The sequence below is a fragment of the Mesoplodon bidens genome, assembly GCF_964165515.1.
Source record: "Mesoplodon bidens genome assembly, chromosome: 15".
Lineage (NCBI taxonomy): Eukaryota > Metazoa > Chordata > Mammalia > Artiodactyla > Ziphiidae > Mesoplodon > Mesoplodon bidens.
Genome location: NC_138171.1, coordinates 37,746,105 through 37,770,597, shown reverse-complemented (window position 1 = coordinate 37,770,597; position 24,493 = coordinate 37,746,105). Strand labels below are relative to the sequence as shown.

General features: G+C 49.6%; 1 protein-coding gene and 1 long non-coding RNA gene across 6 annotated transcripts; one reads left to right on the top strand and one right to left on the bottom strand.

The window, feature by feature from the left end:
- Nucleotides 1-13,881: 13,881 nt before the first annotated feature.
- Nucleotides 13,882-16,345, top strand: ABHD11 (abhydrolase domain containing 11). Of its 5 annotated transcripts, none has more exons than XM_081255516.1 (6): nucleotides 13,882-14,048; nucleotides 14,202-14,337; nucleotides 15,035-15,208; nucleotides 15,377-15,547; nucleotides 15,651-15,832; nucleotides 16,139-16,345. In XM_081255516.1, exons 1-6 carry the CDS (start codon nucleotides 13,933-13,935, stop codon nucleotides 16,185-16,187), a joined length of 828 nt encoding a protein of 275 aa, XP_081111642.1. In that variant the 5' UTR covers nucleotides 13,882-13,932; the 3' UTR covers nucleotides 16,188-16,345. The 5 variants fall into 5 exon arrangements, with proteins under 5 accessions (XP_081111642.1, XP_081111641.1, XP_081111640.1 ...); XM_081255515.1 differs by having other exon boundaries at nucleotides 16,055-16,345; XM_081255514.1 differs by having other exon boundaries at nucleotides 13,882-14,337.
- Nucleotides 16,301-19,514, bottom strand: LOC308628514. Its single transcript, XR_014017540.1, has 4 exons — nucleotides 17,371-19,514; nucleotides 16,956-17,050; nucleotides 16,596-16,716; nucleotides 16,301-16,511 (listed from the first exon to the last, which is right to left on the bottom strand). It is a non-coding gene; the product is annotated as an uncharacterized lncRNA (long non-coding RNA).
- Between the last annotated feature and the right edge of the window lie 4,979 nt (nucleotides 19,515-24,493).

The following is a 24,493-nucleotide window of genomic DNA, read 5'->3' as shown; positions in this document are numbered from 1 at the left end:
CTTTTGGAGACAAAAATGACTGTGTCTTATGTGCAATCAGGGAACAGCAGCAGATTGGTTCTAGAAGAGTTCAGAGGTCATGAAGATCTGTAACAGTCTAGGAAGGCTTTGTGGGCAGGGGGGGTCCCTGAAAAGGTCTTGAATAAGTAGGTTTTAGATGGGCTGAGCTAAGAGGAAAAGGCTTTCCAGGCAGGAGTCACTGATTGGGCAAAGGCAAGGTGTCAGACCAGAAGTCAGGAGTTGACCAAAAGGTCAACCTGGTTGAAGTACAGTATTTGTATGCAAGCCAGTAAGAGAAAGGTTGAAAAATTTGAGTAGGGACACGGAGTTACATTTCAACCCAAATTTCTCTGCCTGGTATTCCAGACCCTTCAGTGCCTCCTTCCCAGACCCAACAATGCAGCCACCTAGAGCTGTTCCAGCCTCCACAGTTTTTCTTTTATTGAAGTATAGTTGATGCACAGTAATGCTATATAAGTTACAGGTGTACAATATAGTGATCCACAATTTTTAAAGGTTATACTCCATTTATAGTTATTACAAAATATTGACTATATTCCCCATGTTGTACAACATATCCCTGTAGCTTATTTCATACCTAGTAGTTTGTACCTCTTAATCCCCTGCCCCTATATTGCCCCTCCTCCTTTCCCTCTCCCCACCCAGTCTCCACACTTTTTTTTTTTTTTTTTTTTTGGCCATGTTGCACAGCAGCATCAGGAATCTTACTTCCCTGATCAGGGATTGAACCCGTGCCCCCTGCAGTGGAAAAGAGGAGTCTTAACCACTGGACTTCCAGGGAAGTCCCAACACTTTTTACTATCCCTATCCTTCCACCTTTCCTTCTGTCCACATGCTAATCATTGGCAATTCATTGGGAATCCAGATGCATTAAAGGTCTAACACAACAAAACAAACAAGCAAACTAGAAAGAACTAGAAGATAATGCAGAAAGCATTTTTATGATATAAAAATGAGGAAAGCCTCCCTAAGCAAGACACAAACCCCAGAAGTCAAATAAAAAAATGATCAGATTTGAGTGCATAAAAAATGTAAAATAAATAAACAATCTGAAAAGGAAAGTAAGAAAACAATTCCACTTACAATAACATCAAAATGAATAAAATTCTTAGAAATAAAACCTAACCAAGGAGGTGAAAGACTTGTACACTGAAAAGTACAAAACATTACTGAAAGAAATTAAAGAAAACACAAATAGATGGAAAGACACCCCATGTTTATGGACTGAAAGACTTAAAATTGCTCAGACATCCATACCACCCAAAGTGATCTACAGATTCAATGCAACCCCTGTCAAAATCCCAATGGCACTTTTGTTTTTGTGTTGCAGAAATAGAAAAATTCATTCTGAAATTCATATGGAATCTCAAGGGAACTGAATAGCCAAAAAGAAGAACAAAGTTGGAGAATCTACACATCTGGATTTCAAAATATTACAAAACTATAGTAATCAAATCAGTGTGGTACTAGCATAAAGACAGACATATAGACCAATGAAATGGAATAGAGAACCCAGAAATACACTCTCACAAAAATGGTCAAATGAGTTTCAACAAGGATGCCAAGAACACTCAATGAGGAAAGAACAGTTTTTTCAACTGGATATCCACATGCCAAAGAACGAAGTTGGACTTTTGCCTCACAGCTTATACAAAAACTAAAACTGGATCAAAGACCTAAACATAAGAGGTGAAACAACAAAACTTTTAGAAGAATGTGGGGAAAAAGCTTCACAACATTGGACTTGGCAACAATTTCTTGGATATGACATCAAAGGCACAAGCAACAAAAGAAAAGAACAGACAAATTGGACTTGATGAAAATTTAAATTTTTGTGCATCAAAAGATACTATGGACAGAATGAAAAGGCAATCCACAGGATGGTTTTGGAATATATTTGCAAATCATGTATCTGATATATGATTAATATCCAGGATATATAGAGAATTCCTAAAACTCAAAAAGAAAAAAAAAACAGAAAATAACAACTGTTGGCAAGGATATAGAGAAATTGGAACTTTTGGTGGGAATGTAAAATGGTACCGATGCTGTGGAAAACAGTATGGGGGTAAAAAACTTTACCTACCATATGATCCAACAATGCCACTTTTGGGTATATACCCAAAAGAGTTGAAAGCAGGGTCTCAAAGAGATATTTGCACACCCATGTTCATAGTACTATTCACAATAGCCAAGGGGTGGAATGCAAATGTCCATCTATGGATAAATGGATAAGTAAAATGTGGTCTATACATACAATGAAATATTCTTCAGCCTTAAAAAGGAAGAAAATTCTGACATATGCCATAATATGGATGAGCCTTAAAGATAAATACTAATTGAAATAATCCAGCCACAAAAAGACAGATACTGTATGATTCTACTTATATGAGGTACATAGAGGAGTCGAATTCATAAAGACAGAAAGCAGGGCTTCCCTGGTGGCGCAGTGGTTGAGAGTCCGCCTGCCGATGCAGGGGACACGGGTTCGTGCCCTGGTCAGGGAAGATCCCACATGCCGCAGAGCGGCTGGGCCCGTGAGCCATGGCCGCTGAGGCTGCGCGTCCGGAGCCTGTGCTCCGCAACGGGAGAGGCCACAACAGTGAGAGGCCCGCGTACCGCAAAAAAAAAAAAAAAAAAAGACAGAAAGCAGAATGATAGCTACCAAGGCAGGGAGAGGAGGAATAAGGGAGTTGTCCTTTAATGGGTATAGTTTCAGATTTACAAGATGAAAAACTTCTGGGGACTTCCCTGGCAGCCCAATGGTTAAGACTCTGCGCTTCCACAGCAGGGGGTACCGGTTCGATCCCTGGTCGGGGAACTAAGATCCCAAATAAAGAAAAAGAAAAAGTTCTGAATATACGTTTCACAACAATATGAATTTATTTAAAATTACTGAACTATACTCCATAGTTAAGGTAGTAAATTTTATGTTATGTGTTTTTTGCCACAATAAAAAAATTTACATAGAAGGGGAAAATGAACAAATTTCAAAGATAAGCAAGAAACAGGGAGAAAATGTTTGCATCATATGTAAGAGAAAAATGGTTAAAACACCTACTATAAAGAGTTCCTGCAAATCAACAAGAGAAAGTATAGCAGTCCAAAAGAATAATAGGCAAAGGAGAAGAAGCAATTATAAAAATAACTATTTATGCTAATAAACATATGAAAAGATGTATAACTTCCCTATTAAGTGGTATTTCTCTAAATTCTCTAAGTGAAACAAATTTTCCCCCCTTTTAGATTGGCAAACTTTAAAGATTAATTGTATCACTGGGGCCCTGGCAGAAAGCAGACAGCATGCTGGATTTTATTCTATCTATTTATTTATTTATTTTTTGGCCACGTGGCCAGCGGAACTTCCCCATCCAGGGATTGAACCTGTGCCCCCTGCATTGGAAGGGCAGAGTCTTAACCACTGGACCACCAGGGAAGTCCAGCATGCTTGATTTTAAAGAGACTTTATTGGAGGGACTATGTACAGAGAGGTATGGGTAGAGCTAGGGAATTCAGTAAAGGATATTGAGGTACCAAGAAACTAACAATTAAAAAAAAAAAGGAAAGAGGGCTTCCCTGGTGGCACAGTGGTTAGGAATCCGTCTGCCAATGCAGGGGACACGGGCTCGAGCCCTGGTCCGGGAAGATCCCACATGCCGCAGAGCAACTAAGCCTGTGCGCCACAACTACTGAGCCTGCGCTCTAGATCCCACAAGCCACAACTACTAAGCCCACGTGCCACAGCTACTGAAGCACACGCGTCTAGAGCCCATGCTCCGCAACAAGAGAAGCCACTGCAATGAGAAGCCGCGCACCACGACGAAGAGTAGACCCCGCTCGCCGCAACTAGAGAAAGCCCACGCACAGCAACGAAGATCCAACGTAGCCAAAAATAAACAAACAAACAAACAAACAAACAAATAAATAAATAAAAAGAGTTGCATCTCCAGCAGCATTAAAAAAAAAAGAAAGAAAGAAACTAACAATAGTGAATAGTGGGGAGCCATTACCCCCCCCAAGTCTAAAGAAGCAATGGGAGGAAACCGAGTTACAGGGTTGAAAGAGCCATGGGAAACAGGGTTGCTGGACAGTAGCCACAGCTATAGAAGGACACACCCTCTGCTGGAACCACAGCAAACCTGGGAGCAGCAGGAGAAACAAATAGTCCAGCATCTCTCTCTTCTCGCCCTCAGAAGCCAGAAGACAAGGCTAATACAGCCTGCAAAGGTGAGCCTCCCAGAGGCGCAGTCAAGAGCGGAGAAAGGATCTGCGACACTAATCAGCACTTTGATGATATCCCATATGAAAGAAAATACTAGCTAACAATTTCTAAGTGTAAGTGTTGACTGAATAGTGGTATTATCATCATCATCCCCATTTTATAGATAGGAGAACTGAGGCACAAAGAAGTTATACTAGTTGTCCAAAGTTCACACAGACATTACACAGAGACGCTGGGCTTTGAACTCAGGCATCTGGTCTTCTAGAGCCCAAGTTGTTAAGGACTGCACTCCTCCGCCTCTTGTTTTCCTTTTCCCTTGTTGGTGAAGTATATATTGATACAATAACCAATTTTCTGGAGGGCAATTTGACCACTTCTACAAAAAATAAGGTCCTTTATAAGTATAAAAAAATAGTCTGAGATCCAGTAACTCCACTTCTAGGTAACATCATTCACAAATATTCAGTGTGCAAAGATATGGGATATTCATTTTATGCCTCTATAGGTAACTAGAGCAGACCCCCACCCCCAGCTCCAGTGATAACTCCTGATTAGACTAAGCCAATCATGGTGGTTGGTCTCTTTCCCTCCATGGTGATTGGCTCAGACTGGGTATGTGACACTTTTACAGCCAGTGAGACAGGAGGGAAGGTCTGTTGCCAGGCCGCAGGACTAGGCTTCCACTTGCCTAGGAAAGAAAGCACCCCATCTTCCCCTGGACGTTGTCCTGTCAGGTGGTGACATCTGGAATTCTATGCCAGCTTGAACCTCCAAAGAGAATGAGCCCGAGGACCGCGACCAATGATGAGGACGTCGATCTGGAGAGGAGGAACCTGGAGCCCTGGAAACATTTTCTATCCAGTAACTGTCTTCTCTTCGGGGCCCTGAATTTCCTCTAGATCTCTTGGTTGTAGGAGATGCGGCTTTTCTTATTGGTTAAGCCAGTTTGATTTGGGGTTTCCAGCCAAAGGGGTCCTAACCAGTACAACTTGGCTGCCGTAAAAGAAGAATCAAGTACAACATCTCTTGTGGGGTACACATGCAGAAAAACAAAAATAAAAATAGCAAATAAATAAGTGAAATCTGAATCTAATCAATCTTCTAGATCAGAAGATCAATTTACAGCACATGCAAAGGAGAGAGGAACACATATACCCAGAATACAGTCAGCAAAATCCAGATGTGGAGAACTCTATAGGACAAATGGGTCCTTCAACAACAACAAAAAAACTCAAGGAAAAAAATGAGATGTAGGGACATATGGATCAAAAAAGAAGAAACACAAGACATATCAACCAGTCACAGCTGTGGATCTTAATTGTTTCCTGATGTAACCTGTTAAAATTTATGGCATTTGTGAGACAATTAGAAAAGTGAACATTGAGTGTATAATTGATAATATTAAGGAATATTAAGTGGTCCAGTGGTTAAGACTCTGTGCTTCCACTGCAGGGGGTGCAGGTTCGATCCCTGGTCAGGGAAGTTCCACATGCCAGTGGTACGGAGGGGAAGAAAGAAAAAAAGTATGTAAATGATATGCTGGTTTATGTTTAAAAAACAAATAGGTCCTTAGCTTTTAGAGAAACATACTGAAATATTTACAGATGAAATAGTATGATGTCTGAGGTTTATTTCAAAATAATGCAGAGATGGGAGAGGAGATACATAGGGTAGAGATGAAACAAGATTGGCCTTGAGTTGGTAATTGTTGAAGCTGGGTGATGGATGATGGTGATTCTATCTCCCTTCATACATGTTTTAAATTTTTCATAATAAAAAGTATTTTTTTTAAAGGTAGATCCAGGGAATTCCCTGGCGGTCCAGTGGTTAGAACTCTGTGCTTTCACTGTCTTGCTGGGTTCAGTCCCTGGTCAGGAAAGTAAAATCCGGCAAGCTGCACAGCACAGCCAAAAAATAAAAGAAAATAAAATTAAAATTTTAAATTTAAATTATAAAGAAAGGTAGATCCAATAAACTAAATTAAATAATAAAAATAAATTAAGTTTTTCTTAAATTTTAAAAATAAAAACTAAAAAAGGTAGATAGAAAAAAAATCTCCCTCAGAAATACCTTATTTCTCTTGCATTAGCAAATACCACCCACTCTCTACTATATCCTTCACATCAACATATAAACATATTTATCTCCCATCTTAAAAAAAGAAAGTTCCTTGACTTCACATCTACAAAGAGATGCCACCCCATTTCTCTGTTCACCTCAAGAGCTCTCTCACCCTTGATTTTGCTTCCTCCCTGCCCACATGCCAATCAGCCCCTCCTGTCTGCTCCTGCCCCCACCCATTCACCACTCCAGGCTGCTCCTGGCAAGGTCCCTGGGGCCTCCAGGTTGCCATGGCCAACAGTCACTTTTCCATCCAGAGTTTACTCACGCCTTTAGCAACTGTTGACAGAGGTGACTGCTCTCTCTCCTCCTCAGAACTCTCACTTGTCCTGCTCTTTGAGACACCACCCTCGCCTGGCCTTCCTCCTCCTTCTGTGCACTTCCTCCATCTCCCTTCCTGCCATCCTCCAAAGGTCCTCTGTCTTAGGCCCTCTTCTCTTCCTCCAATGCACTTTTATCCCCTGTGAGTGTCTCCTCCATTTCCACGGCTTTAACATCCTCCAGCTCCCAGGCCTCTCCTCTGAGCTCCCCACTCATGCATCCACCTGCCTCCTTGGATGCCACGAAGACAGTAGAGGACACTGGTTAACAGCATGGCCCCTGGAGCCCAACCACTTGGGACTGGATCCCGGCCCTGCAGCTTCCAAGCAGTGTGATCGTGGGCAATTAATTAACCTCTCTGTTGCTGAATTCTCTCAGTTATTAAAGGAGGGATTAAATAATACATGTACCCTCTCACAGTCATTATGAGGAGTAAGTGAGTTAATGGATATACACTTAGAACAGTGCTTGGCATGTTAAACTCAATAAATGTTAACTATTATGCTATCTCATGGGCATCTCAAACTTAACATGCCTCAAGTGGAACTCTAGATTCTCCCTTACCACTTGTACCCTATAGAGGGGGATATCCATCTAATTCTTCATCCAGGGAATTCACTGGTGGTCCAGTGGTTAGGACTCTGTGCTTTCACTGCTGAGGGTGCAGGTTCGATCCCTGGTCAGGGAACTAAGATTCCCACAAGCCACGCCCTGCAGCCAAAAATAAAAACTAAAACTAAAAATAATTGTTCATCCAATCCTATTAATTCTAACTCAAAATATATCTCAAGTCTATCTACCTCTCTCTATCTCCACGACCACCTCACAGTCAAAGGTTACCATCTTGTCTCAACTAGATAATACAATAGCTTCCTAGCTGATTTTCCTTACTCTCCTCCACTTCCCCTCTAATCTGTCTCTCCAGCCTTCTCCTGCATAGCCAAATAGTCTTTGTAAAATGGAAATCATGTCTCTCCCCGCTTAAACCCTTACTGGCTCTCATTTCTCTTTAATAAAGACCAAATCCCTTACCAGGCCCCTACATGGACCCACCCCAGCCCACCTCTTTTTTTTTTTTTTTTTTTTTTTTGCTGTACACAAGCCTCTCACTGTTGTGGTCTCTCCCGCTGTGGAGCACAGGCTCCGGACGCGCAGGCTCAGCGGCCATGGCTCACGGATCCAGCCGCTCCGCGTCATGTGGGATCTTCCCGGACCGGGGCACGAACCCGTGTCCCCTGCATCGGCAGGCGGACTCTCAACCACTGCACCACCAGGGAAGCCCTAGCCCATCTCTTATATGCCTTTTTCCCCTTGCTTTCTCTGCTCCAGCTTCCTCTGCCTTCCTCTCTGTTCTTCTAACAAGGGGAAAGTCTTGTGTACTTCAGGGCCTTTGCACATACTATTCCCTCTGCCTAAAACACATTTCCCCCTGGTGTTTATATGACTGCCTCCTTCTTATCCTCCAAATTTCACCTTACCTGAGACCTTTCCTTACCACCCTACTTAATATCTCCCACCCTAATTATTGAACACAGCACCCTGCCTACTTGAAAGTAGAAATGCTGGGGGGGTTTTTGGTTTTGGCTTTTTGTGTTCCTTGAGGAAGAGGGCCATGTAACTGCCATATCCCTGACTCTAAAATTCATATTTAGCATCCGCGGGTGCCCAGTAAATATTTGCCAAATGAATTATTGGATTGTTGATTTATAAAGAAAGTCCGTGTATATGGCATTGTGGCAATTATGAAAGTCAGTTCATAAACTGAGCCATGAAATAACATTATTTCCTTGATGCTCCATTCTGCCGAGGCAGTGGCTGGGCCACAATTCCAGGACATTCAGCAGGGCCAAATTTGCTGGGGGTGTGGTGGATGGAGGAGATGAGGGAGGAGGCTGGGGGGAGGGTGAAGTTGGACAGTATCCAGCCCTCAGGCAACAGTGATCACTGCTGAGGCATCACCATCTTGTCTCCATGGTCCCTTTGGTCCTGTGGTTTGTACTGTGTCTGCTTTGGGCTCAGAGCTGGGAACAATTTTGCAAGCTGCCTATGATCCTGCCTGCCTAGTAAGCCCATGAGCCATTCCTTTCTGGGGACCCTGCCAAGAAGTAAGTGGCAGACCCCTCCCATTCTTGGCCCAAAGACTTATGTCTACTGATGCTTCCTCTTCCCCTCTGGGCTTCAGCTTTTGAAACACAAAAACCAGATTTTCTACTCTTTGGTCTGCCACATGCATCCCCAGGAGCATTGAACACAGAACCCAGAGCACAGAAAAATAGGAAAATGTAAAAAGGAACAAACTAGATTAACATAGAAATATATTAGATGTTTGGAAAAGATCAAGCTGCCTACTATGTAGGGAAAATACTAGAAGGGCCAGAATGGACAGGTCCAGTGAGAAGGTGGTGATGGAGGGGCGAGATGGGGCCGTGGAGATGGACAGAAGTGGATGGATATCAGAGCTGTTTGAGAGATAAAAATCAACAGAACTAGGTGAGGGATTGGATGGGGGTGGAGGAGGTAAGGAAGGAGGCATCAGAAATGACTCCTGATTCTGCCTTGAGAAATGGGATGGCTTTGTCATTGAACATGGTGTGCCAACTTCTGGAACACTCTCCTCCACTGTAACCCCTTCACCTGGCCGATTCCTACTCATCCTTCAGATCTCCATTCAAGCATCACTTCTGCAGGGCCAGTAGGATTCCTCGGTTTTATGCTCTCACTTTCCTTTGCATATTTACTGGGTGTGTGATCACACATCCATTCGTATCTTCCCCAGCAGACCGTCAGGTCTGTGAATTGATCTGGGCTCACCCCTGCATCCCCTGTGCCTGGAACATAGCGCTCAGTAAATGAAGGCTCCAAAATGCAGGCAGAGGGGGCTGGTGTGCAACCTGCAGGCTGCTGTTTCTCAAGAGGAGTGAAGGCTGCTGGGTTTCAAAATACACAGAATCCCTCCACCCAAAAAGAGGAGGTGTCCTCACCCCACCTACTTTAAGAATGTGTGCCTGTGATGAGGCTGTGACTGGGGGTACAGTGACTGTGCACGTGAGTCTGGAGGTAGGAAAAATGTTGACAAGAGTTAGCAGGGCTGGGACTTCCCTGGTGGTGCAGTGGTTAAGAATCTGCCTGCCAACTCAGGGGACAGGAGTTCGAGCCCTGGTCTGGGAAGATGCCACATGCCACGGAGCAACTAAGCCCGTGAGCCACAACTACTGAGCCCGCGTGTCACAGCTACTGAAGCCCATGCACCTAGAGCCCGTGCTCTGCAACAAGAGAAGCCACTGCAATGAGAAGCCCACGCATGGCACCAAAGAGTATACCCTGCTCACCGCAACTAGAGAAAGCCTGAGCACAGCAACGAAGACCCAATGCAGCCAAAAATAAACAAATAAATTTTTTTTTTTTTTTTTTTTTTTTTTTTTTTGCGATACGCGGGCCTCTCACTGTTGTGGCCTCTCCCGTTGCGGAGCACAGGCTCCGGACGCGCAGGCTCAGCGGCCATGGCTCACGGATCCAGCCGCTCCACGGCATGTGGGATCTTCCCGGGCCGGGGCACGAACCCGCATCCCCCGCATCGGCAGGCGGACGCTCAACCACTACGCCACCAGGGAAGCCCACGAATAAATAGATTTAAAAAACAAATAGTTAGCAGGGCCTGTAGGGGGTTCTGTAGCAGAGGAGCAAGTAGGTGAAAGCAGGAGATGGAGGATCTGTGGGTCTGGTGGGGAGCTTGGAGGGGAGGAGGTACACGTAAGGCCTGGAGGCGGCAGAAAGGGTCCCCAGAGGGGTTCTGGACACCAGGGCTAGAGGATGATCACGCGCAGTCTCTGTCTTCTACACGCGGTCCCCAGGAGCCTCCCCAACCTGCTCAGAAGAAAATAAATACTCCACACCATCCACTGTCGTGTGGCTCATTAGTCTGTTGTCTTGTTCACTGGCTGTCTCTAGAAAGGTGCCTGTGTCTAGAAAGGCATGAGGCCCCAAGAGTATCTGTTGATTGTTGAATGAAAGAAGGCAGGAGCAAATGTTCTCAAAGTGTTCCCTGAGTCGGGGGGAGGCACAGGGGATTACCACCACTCCCACGCAGGACAGGCTGCTGTGCTGATTAAACAAGATAATGCATACGAAAGTCTTGGCAGTTTAATAAACTCAGGTTCAAAATCTGGGAAGAGAGAAGTTGGGTTGGGGGTGGGGTGCTATGAGAGTATGCTGGATGGGAGTCACTTGAGGGGGGCCACGGGGACAGCCCCAAGGGAAATCTCGAGGGGTCTTCCAGGAGCCCCGGTGACACCCGCCTGACCGACACCCCTGCCCCACCTGGCGGCGGGCAGGAATTTGCCCTCGTGACCTCCCCAGGCGCCCTCCTGTCACCATGGTGACCAATCGCGGAAACAAGCAGCCTGATTGTCCCTGCTCAGCGGGGCAGGTGAAACCCTGGCCACGTGACCGATACTGAGCCAGGTGCGGTTAAGGGACACCCGCCACCTCCCTGTCTTAACCCATTCAACGCCGCCGCCACCAGGGTGCAGTGTTCCTGCGGCCGCAGGCCACACCCCCTTGGCTCTCAGTCCCCAGCCAGAAGGGCGGTGACGAAATACTCGGAGCGCTGCACTAGGAGTCACACAGCTGGGAAAGGACTTCGGGTTGCGCCACACGGGGGCTGCATGATTGGAGTTGGGTGACTTCACCTCCCAAGTCTCCATTTTCTCAGCAGTAAAATAAGGATGCTAACACCTTCCCAGGTTGGACGGCTGGAAACAGAGATGCGGAAGTGGAGAGTCGATCACCGAGGTGGAGCGTCCTCATTCTGTGCCCCATTTCTCCCCCTACATCAACCTCAGCATATCAGGGGCTTGACACCCCCCCAAGTAGGAGACCCTCACCAACCACCAGCGAGGCCACTGGCCTGTTCCTGACAAGATGGGAGGGGTGGACGGCCCTAAGGTTGACCCCTGCCCAACACCCCATCACCAGAGTCCTTCCAAGGTAGCAACAACCCCTCTCCTGGCCCCACTGCTTCTTTTGGAGTGTTCAAGTGAAAACCTCAAGCCGTGGTTTTTCTGCTTGCCAGCCAGCCAGGTCCTGACCGGCCACGTGACACAGCTGGGGCCCTGGACTCAGAAACGTCTCAAGACTGCTTCTGCCCCTAGACCCAGGACTCTGGCTGGGGGCAGATGGTCAAGGGTTGTGGGCCAGGCTCAGGTTACCCAGTTAGACAGCAGGCTGGGGTGGGGATGGGGGCCCACCTGAAACCACCTTTGAAATGCTACTCTTCTGAATCACCACCATGACATCAACCCCCTTCCCCTTTATCCACCAGTTCTAGAAAAACTCCCTACCTGATCTCCTCCAAGGACCCCTCCCAGGACTTGGACCAACCCCTCTCCAGGGCTCAGATGTTCTCATCATGCCCCTATTGACTATACTGGCAACAAATGATCACACCACCTGGCGTGTTTAGAGTCCCCAGCGACCTCAAAGCCCTCCTCAGATTAGAACAAAACACCTGCCCATCACCAGGCTGGCTCAAGATGGGGGCCACTTCATTAGGCAAGGCATATATGAGGCCATGGAGTTAGGATCCATCCTACTGTACTGATTCCATCAGGCTTGTCCTAAGGAGGTGGGGGAGAAGCCAGTGGAACCCTGGCTAGCCCAGGTGCCATGTCCTGGAGGGGGCACTGACCCAGCTACCAGCTGAACCTACACCTAAGCCTCAGCTAGTGCTTGAATCTCTCCATAATCATTCAGTAAAATTACTATTGCACTTTGCGCCAGATGAACAAAACATGACCCAGGTCCTTCAGGAGCCCCCAGCCTATGGTGGACACATAGGAGTCCAGACTCTGACAAATGTTTTGAGAACATGTGGTGAAAGAGATTAGTTTCAACTGGGAAAAGCTGGGAAGGCTTAAGGAAGAGGTGGCAGTTATCCTGGACCTTAAAAGACATTGAGGACTTGGGCAACTGGCTATCTGGAAAGTGGACACAGCATCCCAGTGGGAAGTGGTGTGGGAAAGGACCTGAAGGGAGGTGTGCAGTATAGTCCTTGGGGGTGCCTGGCACTGCGCAACTTGTGGGATCTTAGTTCCCCGACCAGGGATTGAACTCGGGCCCTCAGCAGTGAGAGCACGGAGTCCTAACCACTGGACCACCAGGAAATTACCCCTGACCGTTTCTGAGCAGAAGCATGCTGTAGAAAAAGCAGCTACTCTTGCAACTGCTGAAGGCTGGACTGCCGTGGAAGCCAGCTGAGACCTGAGACAATGTCGCCACTGCCACCGCTACCCCAGACTGGTCAGAGAAGATGGCAGCCAGTCAGTGCTCCAAAAGGAGGCGACTTCCCTGCACGATGTGCTGAGGGGGGTGGGAAATAAAGGTCTTATTTATTTCTCTGCTGGTAAATGGGGGGCGGGGGTGAGCAGATCTGAACCATTTCAGCTCGGTGCAGCAAATGCCCCCTTCAGTACAAACACCTGACCTCCCACCTTGACTCGCAGACCAGAGGTCACGTTATACCGCTTGTAAAAGTTATTTGCCTCAGTTTCCTCATCAGTAAAGGGCGGGAGCGGGGGTCGAAGGGCGGGTTGGAAATGACCTCTAGAGTCTCTCCTAGCTCGTTCTAGAGTAGACTTCAGGAATGGTAAGAGGTGCTCCATCCAGCCTGCCCGGGCCCGCAGCTGTAGAGCACGGCGCCTCCAGGCTGGCACCTCGACGACGGGAGCCACTCATGGCGCCTCTCGCCTGCGACCGCCAGCGGCACAGAAAATACAGCATCCGGAGCAAGCCAGGTGCGGGGTCCGCAGCGGGCCCAGGCAGCGCCTCCTCGGCTTGCCAAGGATCTGCCCCGCGGCCGGAGTTCAAGCCCCAAATCCAGTACGTCACGAGCTGCAGGAACGTGACTCACAAAACTCAGGCTCCGATTCCCCGCAAGAATTCTGCGCGAGGAGGGGCCGGGCGGAGCTTAGCAGGGCGGGGCCAGGGTATTGGTTGGCTCCGCCCAGGGCGTGGCCAGGTGCGGTGCTCTCGCCTGTGGGCTTGGTGCCCACAGAGTTACGTAGTGACGCAAGGGGCGGAGCCTCGGGGGACAGTTTTCCGGGATTACGTAAGGAAACGTGAGCGAAGGAGGGGCGCTCCGCGATAGGGGGCGGGGAGAAGGCGGGGCTCCAGTCGGAATTGGGCGGGGCTCTGAGTGAGGCGGAGCCGGGGGACGCCACGAGGTGCGCGCCGGGAAGGAGATCCAGGAGATGCTTCGCTGGGCCCGCGCCCGGAGGCTCCCCCATAGGGGCCTCGGCCCCTCCAGTCCCAGCTTCTCCAGAGTGCCTGTCGCACCCAGCAGCAGCCAAGGCGGCACCGAGCCGAGGTCAGTCAAGGGTGTCAGGTGCAAGTTCGTCCTTCGCCCCTCCCCCTCCAGTCCAACCCAGATGGCTCCACTTCCTCCGCTTGGGCCCGCCCTCTCCCAGGCCGCTTCGCCAGCCGGCTCAGACCCTTCCCCTACCCTTGCTCCTCCCGCCAGGCCGGTGCCGCTTTCCTACAGACTTCTGGACGGGGAGGCAACCCGCCCGCCCCTCGTCTTTCTGCATGGGCTCTTCGGCTGCAAAACCAACTTCAACTCCATCGCCAAGGCCCTGGCCCAGCAGACAGGCCGGAGGGTGAGCTTCCGGGGGAGGTGGGGACCCGAGGGAGGTGGGGACCCGAGGGAGGTGGGGCCTGGGTGGGCGGGGCCCTAGAGGAGGCTGAGGTGTGGCCAGCTTCTCTGTCCTCAACGCTGGGAGTGGCAGGTCCTTCTCGACAGAAATGAAAGAAGAGATTGACCTTCTAAGGCTGGAGGCCCCAGGGCAGACCCAGGCCCTAGATGAACCCCATTCATTCCCTCGTGCTTTCACCCATCCTGTCCTTCATTCGTGTTACAGGTCTGCGTGCTGCACCCTAACCTAGGCTCTGCTGTCAGATGCCTAAGCACCAATACTCTACCCCCTAAGGGGGCCAGACCCTGCTTGTTCACCAGGGATGATACGGGGCTTTCCACCTCGTACAGCAGCCCGTCCTGCTGTGCTCCAGCTGTTGCCAGTTCTTGGTGTCTGCTTTCTCTGGAGTTGCCACCCAGCTAGGCCATACCTCCAGAGACGTGGTCACACTCCTTGGGCCTTCTGGCACAGTGGCTCCAGGTTCGTCATCTGGGCCTCCAAGTTCTGAGAACTGGGCCTTCTCACCTTTCGGGCCCTTCGTCCCCTTCTGGATCTCCCCACCACCCCAGGCTCTCCACCTCCCTCAGACTGCAGATCTGCCAGGCTTTTGGCTATGCCCTGAATGTGGATGCCAGGGCTGCCCTCCTCGTCCACTCCCCAGGTGCTGACAGTGGATGCTCGGAACCATGGTGACAGCCCCCACAGCCCAGACATGAGCTACGAGGCCATGAGCCAGGATCTGCAGGACCTCCTGCCCCAGCTGGGCCTAGTGCCCTGCGTCCTCCTTGGCCACAGCATGGGAGGCAGGACAGCCATGCTGCTGGCACTTCAGAGGGTGAGCCGTCTCTATCCAGGGCTTCTTCCCGTCCACTGTAGACCCTGAGTGCCCAGGAGGCAACCTGGAACTCCACTGAGCCTTGGATGGCCAAGTTCAGGATCCAGGAACTAGGCCTGAGACCTGCTATGCCTGCCCTAAGGTCCCCAGTCTGATTCTCTCCCACAGCCAGAGCTGGTGGAGCGCTTGATTGCCGTGGACATCAGCCCAGTAGAGAGCCCGTCCAGCTTGAACTTTCCAAACTACGTGGCAGCCATGAGGGCCATAGACATCCCGGATGTGGCGTCCCTCTCTAGTGCCCGAAAACTGATGGATGAGAAGCTCAGCTGTGTTATCCAGGTAATGCACCCAAGCCCCTGTATGGTGTTGTGGGCAAAGGAAGAGTGGCGGCCCCGGGCCTCACAAGGAGTCCCTCCCACCCGCAACTGCTGGACCCCCACAGAGCATAAGCATGCGGCAGTTCCTGCTCACCAACCTGGTGGAGGTGGACGGGCGCTTCACGTGGAGGGTTAACTTGGATGCCTTGGCCCAGCACTTGGACAAGATCTTGAACTTCCCACCACGACCAGAAACCTACTCTGGGCCAGCCCTCTTCCTCCTGGGTGGAAACTCTCAATTCGTGCTGTAAGCCAGGCTGGGTGGTGGGAGGGGCATACCTGACTTACCCAGCCCCCAGCCTGGGGAGGGCTGGGGTGTGGGCAGGGGGCGCCTGAAAACCCAGAAACACCACTGGGCAGCTGGACTCACGTGGCTCTCCATCCCTCCCTGCTTGGCCTCCACTTCTCTCCTTCCCTCTCCATCTTCCTACTTTCACCCCCTCTTGGTGGCCTTCTCTCCGGCGGACAGTCCCAGCCACCACCCTGAGATTAGACGGCTCTTCCCTCGGGCCCAGATGCAGACCGTGCCTAACGCTAGCCACTGGGTCCACAGCGACTGCCCGCAGGACTTCATGGCTGCCGTCCGAGACTTCCTGGCCTAAGAAAGGCCAGAAGGGGACACGAAACCCCAGGCTTCAAGGCCCTGCGGGCTGCTCCTTGTTTCTGCACAGAAGGACTCAGGTGGGCACTGAGAGGGCACGAGGATGCGTGGGGGGTGCGTCAGACCTTAAACTTTAATGAATAAAGTTACTCCTCCCAAGGTCTTGGGCTGAGCTCTCTCACCGCCAACGTCCCCACCAACTCAGGGAGAATCTGACCCGGGGGGTCCTGGCAGTGCCAGGGTCCATGGGGGCTCCCAGGGCGCCCCTGGACTCTCTCTGCAGCTGACTCTCGACCTGCTGCCTCACCAGCCGCTGCATGTCGTCCTGGAGGCAGGAGAGCAGGTTCAGGGGCCAGGCTTGTGCCTGTCTGGCCCTGCCCCCTGGGCCCGGCCGGCAGGTCCACCCTACCTCCCAGGCCTCCACCTCCTGCCTCAGTCTCAGCTTCTCCTCCAGAACTTCCAGCAGCTGGGCCTCCACAGCTCGCAACTTGGCTTTGAATATGTCCAGCTCAGCCTCCACTGCCCGCTTCCTGAGGGGGCAGAGAGAGCAGCCTGGGCGCCAGGCCCTGTAGATCCGGTTCTGGGCCCTGAGGGTGGACAAGTATGGCCACAGCCCCCGCCTTGTGACAGAGTGGATATTTGTGTGTGTGACAAAGTGTGGCTTTTCTTCCAGGAATGCCTGACGTCCCCCCTTCCCCTCCTGGCAGGACGGAGCCTGAGGGTGAGCCAGCCACCACCCTCCCGTCCCCCACAAGCAGCTTCCTCTCACTTGGCAATGGCTTCATCCCGCTCCCGGAGGACCTGGTCCAGCGAGGGCTCTGTCTGGGTATCCCCCAGTGCTCCAGCCACTTGGGATTCTGGGCTCTGTGGTAGGGTGACAGAGGAGAGAGTAGTGGTTTGCGGCTTGCCCGGACAAGGTGCCCCACTTGGCCCTTCCGCCCTGGCCTTGGCCCTGATGCTGATGTCAGGAGGGGAAGGGTCTGAGACGTTCTGTACCTGCCCCCCAGTGCCCCGGTCTCATGGGCAGGGGACTGCATCATGCTGAGGGGTTAGTAGGTGTGGCCCCTTCCTACCTAAAGGAAAGCAGAAGGAGCAGGGTTTTGGACCCCCTCCCCACAAAGGAGGAAAGGAATTCTCACCTGATCCCCAGGAAAGAGACAAGGTGGGTTCAGAAGGACACTTACCCCTCGAGGGCCCCAGACTGAGAGGGTGGCCTGGTGACTGGGACTCTTGTCAGCAGGGTGGGGCAGGCGGAGGACGTGGCCCTTTGCCCTCCCTTCCTGTCAAGGCACTCCCTGTCAGGCCCCGCCCCGGGTAGGCTGACCTTGTCCCTGCCTCCACTCCTGGATCCTGGAACCCTCCAGCCAGACCCAGAGTTTCCTTGCCCAGGTATGCGTGCCCCTCCCCTCAAGGGGGCGCTCTACTGACGTCAGGAGATAAGAAAGGAGTGACGGCCGGATGACGCCAACGCTGAGAGGTGCCCCAGTCCCCCATGCTGAAGAGTTGGCATCTTGGAAGCTTGAGTGGCATCACCACACATACAACCATAACCTTAGCTCAGCAGAAAACAGAAGGGCAAAAGTTCAACCGTTCCTGGCAAATGGCTCCTAACATCTTGAACGGTCCGTCCCCACCTAGCAATATCCTCCAGTATTCCCACAATAGTGCTCATTATTCCTCCAGTATTCCCAACATTCTGATCCTGGAGTGTGGGTGGAGGTGCTGTGCTCTGAGTGGGGGGGTGGGTAGGGGAAGTCTCAGAATCTCAGTATCCCACACCCCCCTCGATGTGACCATTGAGAGCACAAGTGACCTCAAACGTGTAAGAGGGCCTCCCCATTGAGAGGCCTTTGCAGCAAGGTTCCATCTTGGGGATTAGACCCTCAACCCCACTCTAAATAGTACATACTTCCTCCAAGACCCCCCAGGAAGCTCCCTGCAGACATGACTCCTGGTTGTCTGGGTCCCACTCAGCCAGGTGCACCTCTAACAGCCAGACTCCAATTTCTTTGGTTGAACCCAGGTGAAGAGGTGGAATTGAGCTATACCCCCAAAAACCCCTTTTGTGGAGGAGATTCATTCAGTGTGTTTCTGAAGGCTGCTGTATGTCATGATCCAGACAGGACCTCTGCTCTCGTATCTCTGGGGCTAGCAGGGATGAAGCACAGATATAATCAGAAAAGGGTGTCAGGGAGTCAGGAAGAGTGGGGGCACAAAGGCCCCTCACGTCCAGTCACAGGGGTTCCACAGGAGCTTGTCCAATAATGAATCCCACAGGCCAGCAGGAGTCGGCCAGAAAGGTCTAACACTCGTGCCAGGCATTTCTTTTATCTTTTTACTTTGAAACAATTTCAAACTGCTCTTCAATGTCAAAAAATGTATATACACATATATATATATATCCTTTTAGGGTTAGAAAACTAATACGGTATCAAACATTGCACCCAGTTGTCACATCTCTCTGGTCTCCCTCAATCTAGAACAATTTGCAGCCTGCCTTTTAATTTTGACCTTAACATGTTTGAAGATTACAGGGAACTTATTTTGTAGACTGTCCTTCAGTTTGGGTTTGTCCATTTCTTTCTCACAATTAGACCACTGTTATATATTTTGGGCAGAAATACCACAAAAATGATGCTGTGCTTTTTTTTTTTTTTTTTGGCCACGCCGCACAGCTTGCAGGATCTTAGTTCCCTGACCAGGGATTGAACCCAGGCCACGGCAGTGAAAGCACTGAGTCCTAATCACTGGACCGCCAGGGAACTCCTGATGCTGTGTTCTTGTATTCAGTATCATTTGGAACCATGACTGGTGTTGGTAATGTTGATCACTTGATCATAATTAGTAGGTATTGGGGAAGGGAGGTACTTTAAGACTATGAAACATCCTTTTCTTCATCCCACTTTCACTCATAGGTTTCAGCATCCATTGATGTTTCTTGCCTGAATTAATTATTAATACAATGGTTTGCAAATGGTGATTTTCCAATTTTATCATTTCTTCTACATTTATTAGTTGGCCTATTATAAAAAACTTTTTCTTCACCCCCATTTATTCATTTACTTATTTATCAGATGAACTTGTGATTGCCTATTTTATTCAATAGGTTATAATCCATTCCTATCATTTATTTTGATGCTTAAATTGTCCCAGGATTGGTCAACGGGTGCCCCTTGCTGACCTCTTGTCATTTTGATGCGTCGCATCATTCTTTGGACACGTCCATTCTTTCTGGCTCAATAAGATAATTCCAGGGGCTTCCCTGGTGGCGCAGTGATTGAGAGTCCGCCTGCCAATGGAGGGGACACGGGTTCGTGTCCCGGTCCGGGAAGATTCCCACATGCCGCGGAGCGGCTGGGCCCGTGAGCCATGGCCGTTGAGCTTGTGCGTCCAGAGCCTGTGCTCCGCAACGGGCGAGGCCACAACAGTGAGAGGCCCGCGTACCGCAAAAAAAAATAATAATAATTCCAGGTTCATCTTGTTTTTCCCTGCCCCAGCCCTGGAATTAACCATTTCAGCAAGAATACCTGTTTCTTTTTGGTGGAGAATAATATTTAGAAACCAAGATCTGGGTGTTAGTTGTGCTCAATGCAATTAGGGTAACCTCTACTGCCAGGCCCACTCAGTAGACACATGTTTATATATACACATAAACATACACATTTATACCTATGTTTATTCCTCTATCTGTGTGATGGTTAATTTTATATGTCAACCTTACTGAGCTGCTGGATGCCTAGATACCTGGTTAAATATTACCTCTGGGTGTGTCTGTGAGGGTGTTTTCAGAAGAGGTTAGCATTTGACTTGGTGGCCTGGGTAAAGCAGGTGGCCCTCCCCGATGTGGGCGGGCATCATCCAATTCACTGAGGGCCTGAATAGAACAAAAAGGCAGAGCAAGGCTGAATTCTCTCTTCCGGATTGTTGAGCTGGAATTGGTCGTCTTCTGCCCTTGAACTGGTACTTGCACCATTACAGCTCCCTGGTTCTCAGGCCTTCTGTCTGAGTCTGGAACTCCACCACCCTGCTTTCCAAGTCTCCAGCTTGCAGACAGCAGATTGTGAGACTTCTCAGCCTCCATAATTGCATGAGTCAATCCCTCATAATAAGTCTCTTTCTCTATATTTATCCTATTGGTTCTGGTTCTCCGAAAACCCGAACTAATACAATTTCCATATATTGAAAAATAGTTTCCATTCAGACCTTAAATTCCAGTGGCACAGGGTTCATCCTAGCTTTCCCCCTTTCCAGATTTTTACTTCCTTTTCCCCAATTGTCTTCAATATATTTTATAATTTGTTCAGTCTCCCTGTAGGTAGCTAATCCTCTGAGACAACAGGCTGCCCCCGACTTAGATGCCCTCCTTACATGGGGGTGGGTCCGGCAGGGCTGCCTTCCCATCCCACTCCAGTGCCATCTGCATGCATGGTCCTGGCTGCCACTGGGCTATCAAACATTTCTAAGACTTTTATATTCGTTCATTCTACAGATATTTATTGAGCACCTACTATGCTTCAGGCATGTTTCCAAGTGACGGACATAAAACAGGAAGATAGACAAAGTTTCTTGACCACCGGAGCTCACATTCTAGGGAAGGGAGATAGAAAATAAACAATAAACAAATGAGTATACCAGATGGTAAGAAGTGCTGTGAAGAAAAAGAAAACAGGGCAAGAGAATGATAAAAGACTAGGAGATTGCTATTTTATATAATTCTGTACTACCCTAGGGAGATCACAAATACTAACCTACCACTGAGATGAAAAATGACCATTCTCATGACTTGGAATAATTTTTCCAGCAACAGCATCATTCATGGATTCAAAAAGCTCTGGGTTCCCCTGATGGTTCAGTGATTAAGATTCCGCACTTCCACTACAGGGGGCACGGGTTCAATCCCTGGTCAGGGAAGTTCCGCATGCCATGCAGTGCAGCCAAAAAAAAAAAAAAAAAAAAGTTCTGTATTTCCAAGCACAAGTGAAGATGACACATTCAAGAAAACTGTATTAGAGAACTCAAAGGAGATGCTAGGGATGACACATGATATGACAATGAGAAGCAGAAATGCAAGTGAAGGGTTTGAATAAACTTTCACAAACCATGAGCGTGGAAAAGAATTGTTTCGAAATAAAGTTATTTGTAAATATATGTGATTTAAAGTATTTCCATTTTAAATGTTTTCACTAAATATCATTACTCGGGAGCCGCTTATTTCATTTGCATCCCTAAATGTTTTAATTAGACTATTGGGCCAAATTTCTTTTTTGAAAATCTTCTCATTGGGAAAAGGAGAGCAATGTATTCAGGCATATAGTCAATTCCATCACAAATACCTTAAATATCACACACTGAGCACTGAGGCTCATTCCCCAGCTGCCTACTGCCCGTATGTCCCTCCTCTGCTGTGCCCCCAGGATGGCTGAGCCCAGGCCTCAAGACTAAGCTAGAAGATGGTGGGCTGGGGTTGGGGAGTCTGGAAGAGGGAAGGAGAGCTGCCTGCTGGGCAGGGCTGGACTTTGTGGTCAAAACAGCTTGGATTTGCAGGGCTAGGTGGCTTACAAACCATGTCACCCAAACTTCAGTACCTGGTTTGTGTTTACCTCTCTGAGCCTCATCGTCCTCATCTGTGAAATGGAACTAAAGGAGGGCCTTCCTGATAGGGTCACAGTAAGAGTGACCCTTACACAATGGCCAGCACTTTGTACAATAATGGGCCAGGGCCAGACTTCCCAGGGGAGGAGAAAGAGGGAGTAAATCTGCCAGAAAGCAGCAGAAAAGCCACAACAGGAGAACATCAACACACACACACACACACACACACACACACACACACACGGACACGCACTCTCCCCAGCCTCAGAGCCTGGGTTGTCTGGCCCTTCCTGCTCTGAGCCCCTCACAACTCTGCCCCGGGGACAGAATTCCTGAATTCTACACAAGCTGCCTCCCCTTCCGCCTCCAGACCCCGAAAGCCCATATACTTCCACATCATTGTCTTGTCACTGTCAAGGTGTCTCTCACACCAGCCCGAGAGCTTCTGGAGGACAGGTAGAGACTGTCATCATCCCAACCTGGGCACACAGGTGCTCAGCCGTGAGGGCGTGGGCAAGGCAACACCGGCCTTGCCCAGCAGGTGGCAGCAGTTCCCAATATTAGGGATCCCCACTCCCACCCTCCCAGCTGTTGGGATGGAAACCCCAAACCGTGCTGGGGCGAGGGAGCTCCCAGACGCCCAGCCTTTCCTTCAGTGCTCCTTTATAGGAACACGCCTCATTCAAGCATCCAAGTGTTTATAACTCAGTCTGCAAACACACTTTCTGTGCCAGCCCTGGGGAATCAACAAGAACATGACCCCGTTCCTTCGCTTTATTTGTCCCCATCTAATGAGGGGACAGACACTTAACACACACTATATGCACACAGGACAATAGTGCTATAGTCGGGATAAATACAGGCCTTGGTGGGACCATGCAGAAGGAGTCCAAAGCTCATTTTTGGGTGGTCAGAGACAAATTCTTGGAGGAGGTGATGTCTAGGAGGGAAGGACTAGAAGTCATTGGCCAGCTGCATGCGGAGGAGGAGGAAAGAGGGAGGAGAGGGCCCCAGGTATGTGCAAAGGCCTGAGAGGAGGGTGCAGGTCAGGCATTACGGAGGCTGCTCACAGGGTGGGAGGGAAGGCGGCCTCCAAGAAGCGAGGCAGGGCCAGACCACAAAGGACCTGGAAAGCTATGTTGTGGTACCAGCATTTCCCCCGCTCCTCAAGGAGAAAAGGAAACCTGAACAAGTAGAGGGGTGCAGAATGCCAATGTTGGGGCACAGTGATGCCCCTTTAATGAGAGTGGGGGGAGGGCTCTACAGAACATTGGTCTGGACTGAATCTCCATCAATTAACCACATTAAAGAATGCGAGTGATGTGTGTTGTGGGGACTGCCTGGTTCCCACAGGCACTAAGCCCTGCTCTCTCACTGTCCATGTCCTTGTTCACAGCTTTGCCCCAGAATGCCCTTCCCCCATTCTCCACCTGGCCACCTCCTACTCATCCTTTAAACCCCAAGTCAAATGCCCCACCTCTGTGAAGTGGTCCCTGATCCCAGGGAGGTGGCTGCTCGGGTACTCATGGCACCTTGTGCAGCAGCTTCTACTTTAGCTCCTGCCATGGTTCTGGCTCCTCCGTCTCTGGCCATCCCTCACCTGTCAGTTTCACCTTCAGACCTTCACCTTCTTCCATAGACACAGACACACACACACAGACACACACATATGCACATACTTCCCTAGACTGTGGCCCACAACTTCCATTTCCACCCCAAGCCAGACTCCTCCTGCCTTCCAAGTCTCCAGCCTGTGTGCCACACGAACGCCTCATTGACCGTCTGCCTGTCTCCTCTGGATGTCCGGGCAGAAACCTTAAATACTACACATCCTGGTTGAAACCCTCCCCCAGGTGCCAGTTCTGTGCTTATCTGCACATGGTCAGTCACAGGGCCTGTGGCTTCTAGTTCATAATATCTGTCACTGTTTTGTTTTGTTTTGTTTTAAATAAATTTATTTATTTATTTGTTTGTTTTCTTTTTTTGGCTGCACTGGGTCTTCGTTGCTGCCCGTGGGCTTTCTTTTTAGTTGCAACGAGTGGGGGCTACTCTTTGTTGCGGTGCACAGGCCTCTCATTGCAGTGGCTTCTCTTGTTGCGGAGCACGGGCTCTAGGCATGCAGGCTTCAGTAGTTGCGGCACGTGGGCTCAGTAGTTGTGGCTCAAGGGCTCTAGAGCACAGTCTCAGTAGTTGTGGTACACGGGCTTAGTTGCTCCACGGCATGTGGGATCTTCCCAGACCAGGGCTCGAACCCACGTCCTCTGCATTGGCAGGCGGATTCTTAACCACTGCCACCAGGGAAGCCTCTGTCACTGTTTTAATGTTTTACAACAAATATATTCTTTTCATAATTGAAATAAAGTGTAGTCATATTAAATAAATCTCTCTCTCTCTCTCTCTCTTTTTTTTTTTTTTTCTTGGACACATGGCTTGCGGGATCTGAGTTCCCTGACCAGGGATCGAACCCGTGCCCCCTGCAGTGGAAGCAAGGAGTCCTAACTATAGCTACTGGACTGCCAGGGAATTCCCTTAAATAAATCTCTTGAATGCCTTTGACCCTTCTCTCCAGCCGATGGGTCCTGCTCTTGTTCACACAGTCCCAGTCTCTCTCCTGGACAACGCAGCAGCCTTCCAGCTGGGCTCCATGCTGCTATAGATGAGCCTCTTCCCTTGCTTTAAGACCATCTATGCTGGCCTCTTCCAGCCTGGACCTCT